The 18,382-nt window shown below is 39.2% G+C and overlaps 1 protein-coding gene across 1 annotated transcript in view; it reads left to right on the top strand.

Annotated features, from left to right (window-relative positions):
- Positions 1-18,382, top strand: part of MED15 (mediator complex subunit 15) — a 29,136-nt gene that overhangs the window by 9,447 nt on the left and 1,307 nt on the right. Inside the window, exons 5-16 of the mRNA XM_031047786.2 lie at positions 712-927; positions 1,469-1,731; positions 2,528-2,893; positions 3,741-3,830; positions 8,744-8,863; positions 14,727-14,869; positions 15,185-15,312; positions 16,204-16,338; positions 16,698-16,761; positions 16,930-16,996; positions 17,460-17,620; positions 17,823-17,989. Coding sequence (XP_030903646.2) covers positions 712-927; positions 1,469-1,731; positions 2,528-2,893; positions 3,741-3,830; positions 8,744-8,863; positions 14,727-14,869; positions 15,185-15,312; positions 16,204-16,338; positions 16,698-16,761; positions 16,930-16,996; positions 17,460-17,620; positions 17,823-17,989 — 1,920 coding nt within the window. The remainder of the gene's footprint in view (positions 1-711; positions 928-1,468; positions 1,732-2,527; positions 2,894-3,740; positions 3,831-8,743; positions 8,864-14,726; positions 14,870-15,184; positions 15,313-16,203; positions 16,339-16,697; positions 16,762-16,929; positions 16,997-17,459; positions 17,621-17,822; positions 17,990-18,382) is intronic.

The raw sequence follows: 18,382 nt of genomic DNA, 5'->3' as shown, positions 1-18,382 counted from the left end.
TATATTCTCATAAGCTAGATATGCAGTGTCTGTGACTGGGTAATATTCAGTCTAGACAGTTGGAAATTATAAGTATTCTTAAAAAAGAGGGGGTGTTACATTCTGTACCTGTTTAATTCTGCTTCTGCACCACATGTTGAGTTTTGCCCTCTTGAATGGCAATTCCTGCTTTGACTTTACTTTTCTGTGTGCCCGGGGTTCAGACTACAACAATTGTCTTGAAAGGCACTGAATTTATCCACTGCATAATAAACACAATGTTATGAAGGGAACAGTATAGCAAAGTACATCATTTGGTCTGAGCCCTGCTTCTCTGTATTGACTTCAGGAGGAAGAGACTAATTGGATCCACAGTGGGACTCATTTCTTGGGTTTTGAGGTTACTAGCTGTATATATCCTCATGGATATATGGGGTTTGACTTGCATATAAATTCAGAGGTGACTAATAAGTTCGTTTAATGTATTTAGAATATTTTTGGAACTTTGCAGGTTTGAAGCATTTTAAATAATCTCAGCTCTATTTACAGAGAGACAAAGATGTGCCAGAATCCTTTTGTTTCACAGTAGGGCACTGAATGTTAGGTTCTCAGGTCTTTGTATCTAGACATGGTCTGAAGCCAGCAGATCAGAGAGTGGATGATAGTGAACAGAGGATTTTTGGGGTGGCAGTTGCATGGCTGGTTGCCTATTGGTAACTATTTTCTTTGTAGATCCAATGAATGCCCTGCAGAACCTAACTGGGGGTCCCCCAGCAGGGGCACCTGGAATGGGCATGGCTTCCCGAGCCCAAGGAGCACCGATGAGTGGGATGAGTGGCCTTGGTCCCATGGGACAACAGATGAGTCTCCCAGGGCAGCAGCAGCCTCCTGGTACTTCAGGAATGCCCCCTCATGGTATGCCTGGCGTATCTGCAGCTACTCAGCAGAGTAAGTGTTCAGTTTGCTTCAACCACTTAAATTATTAGATCAGCTTTTCAATACACACCTCTTTTCCACCAGGAAAGGGTGCTGAAGTGGTTTCATACTTCTGGCTAAATTAACTAGGTGAACTGCTGGAAGAATTGGTTTCACATAGTGCTACTTAATGGGATAAATGTCTTAACTTAGTGTAGTGAAGAATAGTTTAGCTGTTTGTATGAGAAAATGCTTATTTCATCCTACTTCAGAACTTTGTTTTTGTAGAGCTCGCCTGTTTTTGTTGTGGGTATAGTGCTTCCTCTGTGCATGTTTCCTCCTCCATATTTCTACATTCTTTATGTTATTGACTAAATATAGGCAGTGAGGAGTAGAGGTTGGTAGTAATGTTCCTGTTAATGTGCCTCATCCATTTGAGGAAGTAAAAATATATGCTGCTAACAAAGAACATTAATGTACTTTAGGGATTATTTTCAATTATGAGTTATACTGGGTAACTGTCTCTGGCACTGTTTGAGTTTCATGTTTTAAGTCCAGTCTACCTTCTTTTTAGCCCAACTTCAGCTTCAGCAGATAGCTCAGCAGCAGCAGCAGCAGCAGCAACAATTCCAGCAGCAGCAGGTGGCTTTGCAGCAGCAGCAATTCCAGGCCCAGCAGTCAGCCATGCAACAACAGTTTCAGGTCCAGCAGCAGCAACAGCAGCAGTTGCAAGCTGTCCAGCAGCAGCAGCAGCAACAGCAGCAATTGCAAGCCGTCCAGCAGCAGCAGCAGCACATGCTAAAACTGCAGATGCAGCAGCAGCAAAACCAACAGCAGGTGACAACAAACAACTGCAATGGCAATTGAGGTGATCTGTGATCAGTTATTTGACAAGTGAGGCTTGGCTTGCACAGAAGTACTGAATCTCAGCTCTACCTGTTGTTAACACATTTCCACTTCAGTGCAGGACTTCAGTTTAGACTGACAAGGTAGTTGCCAACAATGTTACATCCCAGAAGAAGGGTTTAACATTGTTTGGTGCTTTCTTCTGTAGTATCAATAGAGAATTAAAGCCCTTGTGTCTTTCTCTCTGTAAACATCAGGATAGTCTTTCATTCTGACAAGAACAGAGATATGGGAAAGAACTAAAAGCACTGATATTACTCTAGAAATGGTTATTTTGTCACTGTGTGAATTATACATTGCTGCTTTAAAACATGTGCCAATACACATGCATCATCCTCAGGCACAAAAGCAGAAGAGGAAACTTCAGCTGTCATGCTCTTGTGCAGCTTCTTGTAAACAGTGGTGTTGATATAGGCTAGTTACATTTGAAGGAAGTGATTCTGAGCCCATTTGTGAAGGAGAAGCTGGTGGACTTCATCTTTTCTTTTGAAAACAGTTTTAGTAGCAAGACAAGCTTGTAATATTGAAACCATGAGCTGTGCACTATGTAGAGTTGGAATATATGAATCTTGAGTGGATAAAAAAGGTTGAGTTTGCCCTTTGGGCTTAAAATGTCAGCCTGACGTACTAGGATTCTGTTTGCTCTTGGTTTATGCTATAAAAATAAAGCTGCTATTGCATTGCTGGAAGCTTTAGCATCCTGGCTTTTTATGCTTTTCAGATACAGCAGCAACAGCAGCAGCAGCAACTACAGCGAATTGCCCAAATGCAGCAGCTGCAGGCAGCACAGGCTATGCAGGCACAACAGCAGCAGCAACAGCAGCAACAGCAGCAACAAATACCACAACAGCAGATACAGCAGCAGCCACCTCAACAAGTAATGCAACAGCAGATACAACAGATGCAGCAACAACAGCAGCAACAACAGCAGCAGCAGCAACAACAGGTTGCTCAGGCACAACAGTCTCAGCTTCCACCACAGTCCCAACCTCAACCCCAGCCCATGGTGTCTCAGCCACAGGCAATCTCTGGACAGATTCCTAGTCAGGTTATGCCTGTTACTCTAACGCCACAGCAATTAAAAGCAATGCAGGTAAGGGCTGGTCACCAGCTGATTGTTGGTTCATTATGGTCCTCTAGAGAAATACAAAGTCTTTGACTTTTACTAATAATGGAGTAGGAGAAAACACAGATTGAGAACTGTAGTTTGAATGTTATGAGTTTAAAGGTTTATGTCTGGGCCTGCCAGTAGAGAACAGTTTTGTGTCCAAGAGTAGGGCTTAGGGAACTCTGAAAACCATTTATACAGCTCATATTTAGAAATAACTTCTCTCACTTTTAAATAGACAAAGAGGAAAGAAAAGGAAAAGAAAAAAGAAACAACTGGTTAAAGAAAAATTATCTCTGTGATGTTTCCTGCTGTAGAACATGAGCAAATACTTTGAAATGCCCAGTGCATGTGACTGGAGCCAGTGCTGGCTATCTAGTATGCTTTGCTTGTGCTGCCATGCTTAGAAGTTCTAGTCCAAGTTTAAAATACTGGTAATTCCTGTCTTATTGACAGTCGTAATGCATGTATAAACATTGGAAATATTGGTTATTGGTAGGTGCTTAATACAGTGTGCTTGAGGGAAATCAGTGTGTATGCAGTTAACTGTGTTTGCCAGAAAGTACCTAGTATTTTCATAGGAGGACCTCATAGTACAGGTAAGAAGTTCCAAGAAGAAATTGAACCTTGGGTGTGTAATCTGTGGAAGACTCTTTTACATATTAACAGCATTGGAACTTTTTCTCATAAAGAAAGCTCAAAAACTCTAGGAATAATGTATATGAGGCTGTTGTCTTCACACCTTTTTTATTAGCATAGTGAATATAGTTGAAACAGAAGTGTCATACCCTAATCAGATGTGTATGTTTTTTTCTTTCTTTTTGCACTCTAGGTAAGAGCTCAGCTGGTCCAGCAGCAGCAGGCAGCAGCAGCAGTGCAAGCAGCTCAGGCCCAAGCTGCTCAGATGGGAGCTTCAGGGCAGGTAAGGGACCAGAAGCCAGTATCGCTAGCTACAGGCCTGTAGCAAGTGCATGATAGAGATAAGCATGGAGATGGGTTTCTGGTGGCTTTCTGATGAGGGGTCTGACATTGGTCATGCCCTTTGTAAAGGGGATATGGGCTTTTATGCTGCTTCTCCTTTGCCAGGAGTCAGAGGCAGGATTTCATTGACAACCTCTCTGTGCATGTTTTCTGTCCCAAGTAGGTAAGATTGTTGCCTTTACTGACACAGGAATGCACATCAATAAGACATCCTTCTGTGGTTACACTACAAGTCCGACTGTTGGTACATGGAGTGTATCACCTCTTCTTTTGTTAAACTTTCTTAGGTGACCACCTTGTTGCGTAAACTGATTTCTGTACTGTGAATCTTTGCCTGCTCTCTTTACTCACATGTGATTTACCTTCCATCTCTATGTATCAACTACAAAAATAGTATAGACAATGAAATCTCGCTGCACTCCCCTTTCATTCCTTTCATCTTTCATTCTTTTTCTGAGTGAAGTGGGCAGTAGATGTAGATTGCTCTTGTTCTGGATGTGAATTGTGAAGAACAAATGGCATGGGTCATAAGTGCAGAGTTACATTTTAAAAAAGTGCTGGGTGAAAGCTGATTGTCTAACACAGTTTTCTTATCCTGCAATACACTTGTAGCCCCAGTGATTGTTCATTGTTGTGTGTCTGATTTGAAGGATACATGGAGGGAGGGGAAAATTGGGAATGGCTTGAGCTGAACCTCTCATCCTGTTTTCCACAAGAATATGAAATAGTCTTTCATGGTTTACTTCTGTAGTGTTGAGGCATTTTACAAACACAGGTAAGTACAATTACCACCACTTTGTAGATGAGGAGACTGAGCAGACAGATGAAATGATGTTTGACTGGGATTAATGGTAGAGGTCTTTTTGTATACCCAGACATTCCATATCTTCATGCACCATTTTCCCTTCAACAAACAACTAATAATATAAATTCAGTAAGACCTTTGGAAGCTTTTTATGTTGACTGTGATAACAATTGGTTCTTTAACATACATCTCCCAAGTATGTAACAGGAATAGTATCTTGTACTATCGTAGCTCTCGTGTGGCTCACATGCTTGTTGGCAGCTACATTCTGTTTCTGTATTGGTCCTTTTGCTTGTGTCGATGTAACACAGGATGTAAAAGCTGAGCAGTGGTAAGTACAGTTGGTACAGTACTGTCAGCAAAGTAGAATTCTCTTTCTACAGTTGAAATATGAATTAAAACTTTTATTTCTTAAATATTTCTTGATTTCTTAAATAATTTCCAGGTGGGAGCTGCAGGGACTCTAGGCTGACTGGAAGGAGACTGACTTTTCTTTTTTTACTAACTTAATGGTGCTCTTTTCAACCCCTGAGCAGATGGATTGTGCTTGTATAGAGTCAACTTAATTCTTCCCCTGTTTAGTGAAATCATATGCCAATGGCTTAACAGCATGGCACATTTGAAAAGTTTCAGGTGATAACATGGTTGACAGCAGGTTTTGTATTGCAGCTTTGTTCAGACGTGTAGTAAACTCAGTGATTGCTCATTATCTGTCACAGATGGAGTTTAGAAAATTCCACGTACAGGCTTTGCTCCATTTATTTTCACAAGTCTACTAAAATTCACATAGTGCTGTGGAGTCCAGTAATTAAATGGGTTTCTCGTACTTGTGTAAATATTTTCTGTGTATCCTATTTAAGACTGTGGCTGTGTACAATATTACAATGCAGCTTTGGTGTTGAGAGTATATTTGGATTTTCTTTAATTTGTAGGAAGTTCTCCTAACAGTAGATTTTGCTTTGTATTTAGTGCATTCTTCACTAGCACCAGCATTTTTAATAAATCTGCCTGGATTTCTTGATTTGGGTCAGGGAAGCTTTTGTTATCAACAAACCCTATCCTAATCTTTGCTTGGTACATTTTAAACTTTATCTCTGGGTGCTTTCAAACTGGGGATTTTGGTTGATATGGCTGCATTTTTCCTTTTCTGTTAAGTTCCTGTGCATCCTTCCTGCATAAAAGTAGAAGCACTTCCAGGTTTAAGTATGGATCCACCTGAGTTTTGAAGCTCTTTTCTGAAGTCGTAAAGACACCACACAGGTCAATGTTACCCTTCTTGGGTATCCAGTCCTTGAGAGCATGTAACTCACAGGTGAAGCTGAGAAATAAACACAGCATTGTCCTAGTGACTGCAGCGTGTTACAGGAGTGCTTTCAGCACAAAGAGAAAAGCTGTAATCAACTGAAGTTAATTAATAAAGTTGAAACCACTGTTCTGGTGCCACTCCTTCAGGTGCTTCGATGCAAATTGGCGCTTGCTCTTTGAAAAACAGAGTTACCTTTAGTGGAGCGACAGTGGCATTGTACTTACACGTGTTCACCAGAAGCTGCATACTTATGGAATTCTGAATTTCTGGATTTTAGATGAAAGAAAAATACAGACACAGGATTCTACTTGCTATATTCCACTTTATTTTTATCAGATAATGGGTTTTGTATCTCACAGGGGAGGGAGACTCTCTTCCTCAGCTTGCTCTCTGTTGTTACGGGGTAAAATTCTCAGTTCTGTGAATTGAGATAAATCAGAATTGCTTTCAGTTTAAATCTTTGCAAAAGTACTTGAGCACTTCTAGTTGTCTTCTGTTTTTAGACTGACAAGAACAACTCCTTCATGAATATATTGCTTTTCCTACAATAGATGCAATCTTTGGAACCCCCTTTCCCAACTCCTTTGTCAAAGGATCACAGGTTTCATACATGTAAATCAGCTGGTGAATGGGGAAAAAATAGATCGTTTCTGTTAAGAGAGTGGTGGAATTGGTATAATTTTATATATACACTCGCTTTGTAAAGCACACATTTAAGAAAAAAAAAAGAAAATCAAACCCAAAATTGTTCAACCACAAAACCACAATCAGCTGAAAGCCTTTGAATTGCAATTTCTTATACTGGTGTTCAGTGGTTTGCCAGAAACTTAAACTGTGAATATGCTTCTAATTTCCTTGCCGTTGGAGGAAGCAATCTGATCTTCACACTTTGGTGGCGTGGCATGAGGAACAGGACCAAGGTGGGACATGCAGGCCACTATAGCACCCCTGGGATTTCACATGCTCCAGAGATCCATGTGCATTCACAGGGGTCTAAGATGGGGTGATTGTGCCTGGAAGGATATATTCCCCTTACCTCCTGTCCCCCTCCCAGCAATTTCCAAGTTTTGTTTTTGGTTTTGTTTTGGTTTTTTTTTGTTAGGGTTGTGTTGCTTCACCAGCTCTCATGTTGATACTGTAGCTCTTCACTGCACTTTGTAGCATCCACCTGTGCTTTGTGCCAGTGCTGGGTTGTTGTGTTAGCTTGTGGTGGCTGTTGCATGCTGTGTGTGTATATGTGCATGTGTGTGTGAAGTCTGAAGTGCACTCATTTGTTTCTCTTTTGAAATCCTGTCTCTGACCATCCCTCTTTGCCTTGGATGGAAGGGGACTGCATTGCTCTGATGTTGTGAACTAACAGCTGTGCTGAATTTGACACTGTTTTCTTTATCAGTTATTGCTTCCTTTTTCAGTCTTGCTATGTTGTATTTAATTTTATTTAACAGTTGTAAGCACATGCATTCTCTGACATTCTCTAGAGACATGTTGCTGGCTGCTTCAGTCCATTTACATTGAACACTAAGCAAGAATGCCCAAACCCTTTACTGAAAGGAGACTTCATTAGAAAGTAGGTTAGTTAGGGCCTGTTTAGGTTCCTTGGTAATATGTATGCTGGAGGAAAAAAAGTATCTCGGAGGACTACTTTACTGTAGATCTTTGAAGAACCAAGCAGAAGCTCTTTTACTGTTAAGTGAATCTGCCAAATTTACTGGAATACTACCTAGAAAATATTCTGTATTTGCTGTAAATTCTCAGCATATGTGGTATAATATCAAAACTTTAAGAGAGGGTTATACAGATATATGTTGTTAAATCTGTGTGGCTTACTCAGGCTAATAGTTCTGAAAGGTACTTCTAGACACTGCAGAGTAGTGTAGTCTTAATACTGTTGTAAAATGCAGATCCATTCCAGTGCTAACCTCAGTATTTGTCCTAAGTGATGACACTTCAGGGTGTGCTCAGTCTGTACATCTGGGGAATCAAATAGTGCATGAATAAGATCAAGGCAGATTATAAGACTCGTAACAGGGTATTTTCACATAGCTTAGTAATAGAGGAATGGATATTTTTCAGAATGTTGGAGATTGCAAGGATATATTTGACTTATTCTCTGGGTTATAAAAGGAAGAAAATAGCTTTTTCAAACACCGAAGTCCTTTTTGTTGTCTTTGGTATTGTTATAGTGTCATAGGTTGGTCTGAAATCTTGCTCATTGTGGAGCATTTGTACTCACAGCTGCTGTTGAGCTGCTAGCCAAATACTTCTATAATGAAGGATGGCATATGCAAATACTGCTAAATCCTTTGAGCCCTCTGTGGGGGAAAGCACATCAGCAACCTATGGCATTGTGTAGCTTCTTACATGGAGCATTCTTTACAACAGTTTTAGAGTACTTGTTTCCAAGAATTCTAGAAATTTAAGATGTCAGACAAAATTTAGGAAAAGCCCTCATGTAAATGACAGCACAGTCAGCCCTTGACCCAAGAACCTGAATTTATGTATGAGATTTGTCAAGATACCTAGAATTCATTAGATGCTTCCTGAAACTGGATAGGAAGGATGGAAAGGAGTTTGATTTATAAGCTAGCATGACAGATTAACCTTTAGAGTAAAGCTCACTAACCTTCCTTTCATGCTCTCCCTCCCCCTAATTCCTGGAGGTTGCATGTGCTTCTCATCCTGCCAGTGCACTGCATTTCTTGTTTTGCGATTACTTTTGTCTGTTGTCCCTCTGTCCTCAAAGATGATCACCGCACCTATGGCCCGAGGTGGGATGCAAATAAGACCACGGTTCCCGCCTACCACCGCTGTGTCTGCTACACCGCCAAGCTCCATTCCTTTGGGCGGACAGCAAATGCCACAGGTATTTACTGAGTCAAAGCACATCGTGTCAGGAATGGTGCAAAGCATTCAATATGTGATTATATAGCACTTGCTTTCAAGTAAGAAGTTCACTTTTTAATGAAACAACTAACTTGCTGGTGTTACTCAGGGTATTGGGTTGTTAAGGTTTCTTACAGATCCTTTTTCATTTTAAATAATAGGTTTTCTGAGAGCTTGGGATATCAAATAAAGCATTTTAAAGCAATATAGATCCTTATTTTAACATGTACATCATCTGCATGCTCAGAATTGAGTCAAGTCCTAAATGAGAGCTTGTGGTTTCTGCTCAGTTTTTGTCCATACTCCATGAGCGTGCATTCGTGAATATTGCAAGTCAGTACTGCAGTGTCCTAGCTGAGTTGTGTCTGGGACCTTACTCATGTTCATATTCTCTACAATTGCTTCTTTCATTAATGGTAAACTTGGCTGGTTTCAATTTGAGTAGCTTCTTGGCATGATATTGGGAACCAAGAAAAATTGAGCTGTTCTTTTGTTTCACAGTTGTGTAAGTGGAGCTGCCAGAAGGATTCCACTTGTGTCTGCATCAGAGAAGAACCTGTGTAGGCAAGGCTGGCAGCACCACCCAGCTGTTGTTGGAAGATGCACAAGTACTGCATCTGGCTGGTGCAGATCTGCATCTTCTAAAAACCTCATGGTCATGTTTTGCAAGCGAAATGTTTCATTTTCAGGGAGAACTAGAATGGGGAGAAATAGAACTGAGTTCTTACCAGGAAGTCACAAAATGAGGCTCTCCTTCCTGAAGTGTGCTGAGCCCTGTGATGGGTGGTGATTTAAATCCACATCATGATGATGGAATAGCATGCAACTGCATTTTTCTGTCTGTTACTCCTGAACCTCATGTCTTGTTCTTCTAGATGCTAATTTTCAAATTTAATGCCAGATGCAATTTTAGTTCTCGATTTTGTTCATAGGTTTAATGAAAGTTTCTTCACTCTACGATTTTTGTTTCCTTTGCAAGCGTGTTGTGGGGCTCTGGAATGTCTGAAACTTTGCTTCCTAGTGCTGTTGCACCAAGTTCAATAGGCACAGCCTTTCCTCAGGAATTTGCTAAAGTAGATACAGTAACCAGAAAGATTCTGTAGACCTAGACAAACACATCTTTTGTTGTTTCTAGTTTAAGATGGATGGTCGTTTTTCTTACGTTAACTGAAACAAAACCCAGGCATAATTGTTGAGTCAAAAGAGAATTTACTTTAAACGTTATTCACTGTAGCAGTTACATGTAACTGAGACAGTTATCTGCATATGAATTATTCAGTGTTTGGTTTGACAATGAGGCCTTCTGATAGATATTTAAGGATTAGATTGGCTTAAATTTAATATTTGAGTCATAATGAAAGACCTCTAGTTTAAACATTCAGTGCCATAGGCTGATCTTTTAGTGCTGTCATGTCTGTGATTATTGAGCATTGGTTTCTGATACCAACATAATTGGTCATCCAGGAGCACTCAGTATCATTCCAAGGATTGTGAGAATGATGTAAAAGACTGAAGAACTAGAAAAGGCAGAAGAGGAAAGGAAATTTCTTTATGAACAGTAATTGGAATGGAAATGGCTCCTAAGCAGGTGGTAGTAAAATGAGTGAATAAGTCACAGTTTGATGCTGGCAGGAAGCATGTTTTTTTTAAAGCCAGACTGACAATGCCATATACTTGACAGCTCTGGATTAGGATGGATCTCTAGTGCTGTTTCCAGATCATTTTGATGAGGTTCTAGGTAGATTAGAACTCAGAAGTGTTGTTATATGTACCTCTTAATTTAATGCTTGAATAATATTGTCTAATGTGTATGTTACAACTGGCTTGTCATCAGAGCCCTTGCAGGTGTTTGCAACAGGAGAAAAAGGGCTATAGCATATATCTGGTTACTAATTACTCATTGAAGACTCTGTCATCTTATTGACTGCAGTACCAAAAGTCATTTAGACTTGGTGGTAGGCAGTTCAGAGTGTCTTTAGAAAAATATCTTGGTGTTGCACTGAACAGTCCCTTTCAACAAAAGGGGATATGATTTCATATGAGTGGCTATTTTTACTCTGTGTGACAAAAATGTCAGTCTGTGGGTTTTTTTTTTTTTTTACCTTAAGGCTCACTTGATTCTGCAGTGCTTTTTTGTTTGTTTAGTTGGGATTTTGTTGTTGTTGTTACTGCCTTTTCAATGAAAAGAATGTACTTACTGATATTTGATAGTGTAAATAGAGATTTACAATGAATTCCACAATCTCCTGGTCTTTTGAATTGCCAGAGTATTAGAACTGATTTTTTTTTAAACTTAGCTGAAGTTTGAGCCTCAATAGTTACCAAAGTTGAACTGCTGTCAATGTTGGTGGCACTTTGAACAGCTAAGAGAAGATTCATGCTCCATATTTGGATTCACTCAAGAAACCTGCTCTTACGGAAACTTACTTAAAGATTAATACTTAGATTTAGCAAATAGATAACAAAATTATTGCACTCTGCAATAATGTTAACTTCCACTTTATTGTTGGCACAGAAATATTCAGTAAACTGAAAATATGGGGGGGGGGGAAACCAAGTAAACCTGAGTGTTAATATTAGAATGAAGCAAGGGATACTAACCTGACTGGGAATATGGAAACTTGTATCTGAACTTACTTGAAGCTGTGCAGAGTTGACATTTTGTCATGTAAAACAGCATAATGGTGAACTTTAAACCCAGTTTGCAATGGATTAGGCAAGGCTGTGCTTACTGGCTTAACATTGAAACTGTTAAGTACACTGTAAGAAGTGTAATGATTTCTAGAATTTTCCTTTGGACTTAGTGTTTTTACTGTTCCTCATTACCCACCACTTCCTTGTTGCAGTCTCGTTTTCCTTGTTCATAACTTCTGCATATTGTACACTCTTTCTATTACAAGCTTCTGAAAAACTCTTGCTAGCCTTATTTACTGTGTGCTGTCCCTTGCTTGAGACTCAGCAGACTGGATGTAGGCGTCATAGCTAAGTTTATCATCCAGCATGGTGTGCTCTGAACACTAAAAATAGCTTAGATTCAGTGGTTACTAAGTGCAAATGTTTGTCATGGAAGCCTAAGTATCTTTTGGGCAACACTTCAGAAAAGTAGGGCTTAGTGTCATGATCAGGTCACTGTAGAGTTGCAGAGCAGGTTCACATTCAGTGGACTGTAATTGCTGTCCATTAATATGTTTGTAGACACAGAAACTCTCTTCTGTAAGTGAAAAAATATGTAGTTGCATTTCCTTATGTATGTGGAAAATGGATGGTCAGTAACTCTGGAGTTAAATTAGGAGCTAAATGAGTTTAATGGAGTTAAAGCTCTGGTTGGTTTGGTTTTGCTTTTTTTTTTGTCTTTTGGGTTTACTGGTATTTTTTGTGTTTTGGTTTTGGGTTGTTTTTTTGTTTAAGCCTTCTCTGCAATGGAAGTTAGTGGGAAAGAGCATTCTTTAGAAGTTAAAATTTCATTAGGTTTTTGTAATCTTAATCCGTATCCTGCAAACAATGTAGAAATCTGAAGCTAAAAGCATCCTTAAATCTGTTCTATGGAAAGACAACGGAAATTATTATGTAGCAAATTAACTGCTTTCAAATTGAAGTAAGGCAGTAAGTTCAGAATTGCATGCTTCTGAGTACAGGTTTTTGACACCATCACAACTTGATTAATATTAGACATTAGCCTTTGGTATTCTAAAATTAAGCTGGCAGAGCAAACCTGTTGGAAGAAGGAAAGCTGTTTGCCTATGCATGTACTTAAATCAGAAGGGGTAATATATAAAAAAATCTAATTAATTCTCTGCTTATGTGCAGAGTAGATGCTGCATGTTCTTTTCTTTGCTTTTCTGCACATTTGTAAATTAATGTGAAGGGATCTTGATGTTGAAGCAGATACAGAAGTTTAAATCTCGCAAAAGCCCTAATGAAGTCTTTCTCCTTGCTTCCCAAAACACAAGGATTTAAGGTTTCAGAAGTAATTTTATGTAACCAGACGCTTAAAAGGGGCCTGATTTTCAGGAAATGATAAACCACAAAAAGTGACCTTAGTTTGACTTGATGATAAATTGGGTCAGCATCCATATGGGTAAGTTCTAAATCACTTGATGTTTGATAGAACGTTGAATAGAGTTGTAAAACCATCAGGGAATGCTTTTTGCAGTGTTCATCATAGCATCCTTCCAGAGTGGTGAGATGCTTGGTTTCTATGGGACCCAGTCTGTGCTTTTAAGTCTCAGAAATGTTTCCCTTACTGTTGAAGAGACATGTACTGTTAAAAAAAAAAATAAAATAAATCCACGTCCTAGGAGAAACAGTAATCACAGCCTCAGTAGTTATTGATTACAGAGAAAATGAAGATAATCACAGCTGATTTAAAACATCATTTCAGCCTCATTTGTTCTAGATATTATCTTTGCAGGAGAGGTTGCAAAGATAATGGGGTAATTGAAAATGGAAAAGAAATCTTAATATGTCAGATTGTGTTTGATTTTTTTTTTTTAAACTATGCTGTAATGGATTATATAGTAGTATCTTCAGGTTTAGCAGTTTTACATTTGCACCTAGCTGGAGATTGGTTGGGCCAATTTTTGTAGTGAAGTGTGACTTCTTGAATGCTGTAATGGGGTGTTCCAAGCAAAGCATTTCTTGTCATATTCAGTGTGTACATGCAAAAGTAGGTCATGCAATACTTGCTTTTTTGTGTGCTAAACATTATGTCCTCTGGAAACAGTTGGATGATTTAGATGCATATTTAATGAGTGAAGGACAACAGCAAGTTACAGTGCCCATGAAGTGTTTGGGACTAGTGGATTACTGGGACCTTTGCTTAAAAATGCTTTAGACTGAGGGAAACAGAGTTGTTAATTCATGAAGGTGCTAACAAGTGACTTACAGAATGGACACTTGGATGAGTCATAATATGCAGCTTCTGGAGGCTAGTTTGATTTATCCTTGTGTGTATGTGTCTGTAACCTCAGGTCACAAGAACTCTGCATGTCCCTTAAACAAACGTGATCACTTCATATCTGCACTACTGTGAAACAGTTTTGGGTTTTTTTTGTTTTAAGTGATCAAGGGGAAAAGCATCCATTAGAAAAAGTTGAGAAGTTGCTCTGACTTGAGCATCATCTGGGTCTGGCACTTTATTGTGTAAAGAATACACTTAATTGTTACATAGTTTGGTACTGCTCTGGAAATACTCTTACTCATCTTTTTATCCTTTAGACATACCTCATCATATTCGTAAGGCCAGAAAGCTACTTCATTTAATTTCCCATCCAGGCTTTCAGTTTGGCATGTTTCTTTCTCCACCCAGATTTTCAAAGCTGAACGTTCGAGCAAGATGTTGATGATTTGGCTTACTGTGTGCTTTTGTCATTCCTTCCTCCTAAAGATAATCCATGGGGAAGCTACAGTCAAGTCTGACAGACTGTGAAGATGAATTTAAACGTCAAAATAAGGAGGAGTTTTTACTGCTGTTAATTCTCAAGTTAGAACTGTCTTTTCTTCCTGCTCTTCTTTAGTACTAATAAAGTACAGATTTTTCAGGTGGCATTACTGATATTTTAATTGCAATGTGATGGTGTGGAAATAAAAAACAATTATACAGTTATTCAAATTATGTGCAGTTTTAATAGTTATTTCTAATAAAGTTGATGTGAAATACTGCCCTGAGAGCCGTAAGAATAATACAGGTGGGGCTGTCGACATGGGAGAGAACAGGAAACTTAACACTCTAATTTCTTGTAGGTCCAAGGGTACGCTTCTCTCCGTAGGTAAAGCCTTTTAGTTAGTTTCCCATCCTTTACTCCCTTTTGTTGTTATTGATCTAATCTTTTTCCACATTTCAGGTCAGCCAGAACAATATTACCATGATATCATCCCCATCTCCTGTCCAGCAAGCTCAAACCCCCCAGTCAATGCCTCCTCCACCACAGCCGCAGCCATCTCCTCAGCCAGGCCAGCCAACTTCTCAGCCAAATTCAAATGTCAGGTGAGCTAGACTCTTTGTCAGTGCTGTAAGGGTGAAGTTTTCAGAAGTATCTTATCTGCATCTTCAATGTATCTTATGCTGTTTCCATTGAAATCAATGAATTTTGATAACTTTAGTGAGAGTATAGGCAGGATTGTGCTGAATACAGTCCAAAAATCCCTATTTTAAATAAAGAAACTGTAAGGAATCTTCACCAAATCTACTACTGGCAGAGATACACAGTGCTGTAACAAAGCCTGCTAAAAGCATATCTCTTCACTGATCATGCTTCCTTGTCATATTCTGGCAGGTTTGATTTTTATGCTTATATTTCAGCTCTGGCCCAGCTCCATCACCCAGCAGTTTTCTCCCCAGCCCATCTCCACAGCCATCACAGAGCCCAGCAGCTGCACGAACGCCTCAGAACTTTAGTGTCCCATCCCCAGGTCCTTTAAACACTCCAGGTAAATTATCTGAGTACTATACTGCAGACCATGAGTTGGGGTATGTTTCAGTAACTAATAGTTCCCAAAACTTGTATTTTTTAGACTGATGTAAAGTTTAAAGAGCTCTACAAAGCAGCGAGCATTTCAAGTAAAGAACATGGCACGTGTACCACATAACACAACAACATGGATATCTCACATCAAAATCTATTGAAACTTCTTTTCTCATTACTGAACTATGTAATGGGTTTTTCTAATTTCCCAAGTCTTTTGAAAAATAATGATACTTGATTTAATGGAGTGAGTTTATAGAGGCATAATGATGCCTTAGTTCCATGCAGGAAAGAACCCATAGCAACAGTATGCAATTGTAAAGGATGTAACCACTTAATCACAGGTGGCAGGCTGCTTTGCTCCAAAACACCTTCCTAGGTGTACTCTGACATTTGTGCTCTTCTCTCTTCCAGATGTAATAAGCAGTTTCTGATACCGTGAATGGAAGTAACATGCTAGCTCCTTCTCATACCAGTGTTGTGTGCTCTGCAGTTGGAAAGCACTGACTTGAGGAAAACTGCAGCAAATTCAATGTGTTGATTTAGTGTTCAATGCAGCAGAGTGAAGGCAAAATGAGGACCTAGAAAATGGGTGTATGAAACTTTGGACCATTTCAGAAAAAAAACGTATTAAATGAGAATTGCTGTTCTGTCCACAAACATGTTATTTCTACACAAAGACTAGAGGATTGGACAAGCCCTTAAACTATAGGGCATCCAGTTGTGAATTTGGATATTTGATTGTAAGCTATTATTTGGGAGTGCCACATCTCAGACTCGGATTCTGAAATGCAGGAGTGTTGTTCTGCAGTATCTTTTATCATCCCTGTGACATGCAGTCTTTACTTCTTGCCAGGAAATCCAAATTCTGTCATGAGTCCAGCCAGTTCTAGCCAGTCAGAGGAGCAACAGTATTTGGAAAAACTCAAACAGCTATCAAAATACATTGAGCCACTCCGGAGGATGATCAATAAAATAGATAAAAATGAAGGTGAGGTTTCCTATGTTTAGTTGTGCATTTCTCTCTTTCAGCTATCTGTTCTGATGAAAGTTGCAGGAACTTGTCTTGTGATGGCTTCTATTCTAGGAATTAAAATTGACAGTGAAAGTTAGATGTTTTTCTTGCCTATGACTGTAAAGATTTACTGTGAAGAATAGATAAAATCCTCATCCTTAAATTCTCTTCAGTTTTTCTTTACTACTTACGTTTTTGGGACACATAGAGCTTACACAATGGGCATACTCGTTTTGGATATTCATGTTTCCACTTTTAACATTATACTGTATTCCTGTCTGCAAATACAGAAGCTATTCTTGTAGTCAATGTTTGTGTCTCTGATATTATTTCAGATAGGAAGAAGGACCTGAGTAAAATGAAGAGTCTGCTGGATATCCTGACTGACCCTTCAAAACGGTAACTCTTTTTCCTTTTGCCTGGACATCAGGTTCCCCAGCTCTTCCAGAAATTTGTTGTTTAGCATCCAGCCCTGTTGGCATTGAGGCTGTCTGTGGGGCTTAGATACCAGAAATACTTCAGCTAAGGTGACCATTTTGTGGTGATGAAGTTTCTCCTCTTCTGCAGGTGCCCTCTGAAGACGCTGCAGAAATGTGAAATTGCTCTGGAGAAGCTGAAAAATGATATGGCTGTGGTATGTAATGCTGTGAACTGTCAAGAGATAAACAATTAATTCCAAAAGGTGATATGATTTGCCAAGACAATTTTTTTGCATTTCTTGGTGTCATGCTGTTAAGACATCGAGTAAGATTGGACAAAATAAGGAAACAGAAAAAAAAATAATGGGCAAGCATTTACTTTATGTAAATCATCTGTATGTTTCTTTTAGCTGAACTTTCAAATTCTTGTACTTTGTGCAAAGACCTGAGTTCTTTCTAGGAATTTTTGCAGTAGATTTCAGGACAGATTTCCTAAATGAGAGCTGTGAATGGTTTTTTTTATTATTATTTATTTCCCCCTTAATGTTGCTGTATGCAGTTTTGAGAATCCTCTGCATTTCATGCATTGGAAGATTACCACTATCAAATTTTGCAGAATCAATAATAAAGATTTTTTTGGTGATGACTAAAAGAAAAGGGGCTTCTCTTCTGTTTCAGCCTACTCCACCACCTCCTGCAGTGCCCCCCACCAAACAGCAGTACTTGTGTCAGCCACTTTTGGATGCTGTTTTGGCCAACATCCGTTCACCAGTCTTCAATCATTCTCTTTACCGTACATTTATGCCAGCTATGACTGCAATTCATGGGCCACCCATCACGTATGTATCATGACCTGCTGTCTGTCTTATGTTCATTATTTAACAAAAAAGACATTTAGCTATAGGAGCTTTTAAAAGAACAGATGGGTTTGTGGATAAGTGTGAGCTGTAACTGTCCTTTTTACAGCTGTGAAATATTTGACAAATGCAGTATTGGCACAAAGTTTTCACCTAGCCCTTTTGTGGACTGTATTTTACACAGGGCTCCAGTTGCTTCCCCTCGAAAACGGAAATATGAAGAGGATGAAAGACAAACCATACCAAATGTCTTACAAGGGGAAGTTGCAAGATTAAATCCTAAATTCCTGGTGAACCTGGACCCTTCCCACTGCAGTAATAATGGCACAGTTCATCTTATATGTAAGCTAGGTAAGCAAGAAGAAACTAAGGGCTGGATTCAGAAAGAAGTGCTGAGCTTGGTTAAAGAGTTTTTTAACAGCTTTGAATCTTGCTAACCTTTGGCTTCTGCATTAAGTCTGTACTTACCAGGTTCAGGGCACTGCTTAATCATGACACTTTGTGCAGCCTGTTTCAGGGTACACGTGGAGATTTCATTCTTGCTGATTGATCCTTCCTTTGCACTGAAGCTACAGTTGATAATCTCATTTAGTGGCTAGAAAATAATTTGTTGCTAGTAACAATCTTTATTCCTGATTTGACTTATGCTGATATGTGAAAATTGTTCTGCCTCCAGCAACTAGGACAGAGCTAGGGAAATGTTAATTTTTGGGAGGGTCTATTTCAATTTGTACTAATGATCAC

The sequence above is a fragment of the Melopsittacus undulatus genome, chromosome 12, assembly GCF_012275295.1.
Source record: "Melopsittacus undulatus isolate bMelUnd1 chromosome 12, bMelUnd1.mat.Z, whole genome shotgun sequence".
NCBI lineage: Eukaryota > Metazoa > Chordata > Aves > Psittaciformes > Psittaculidae > Melopsittacus > Melopsittacus undulatus.
This window is presented reverse-complemented; position numbering and strand designations above follow the sequence as displayed.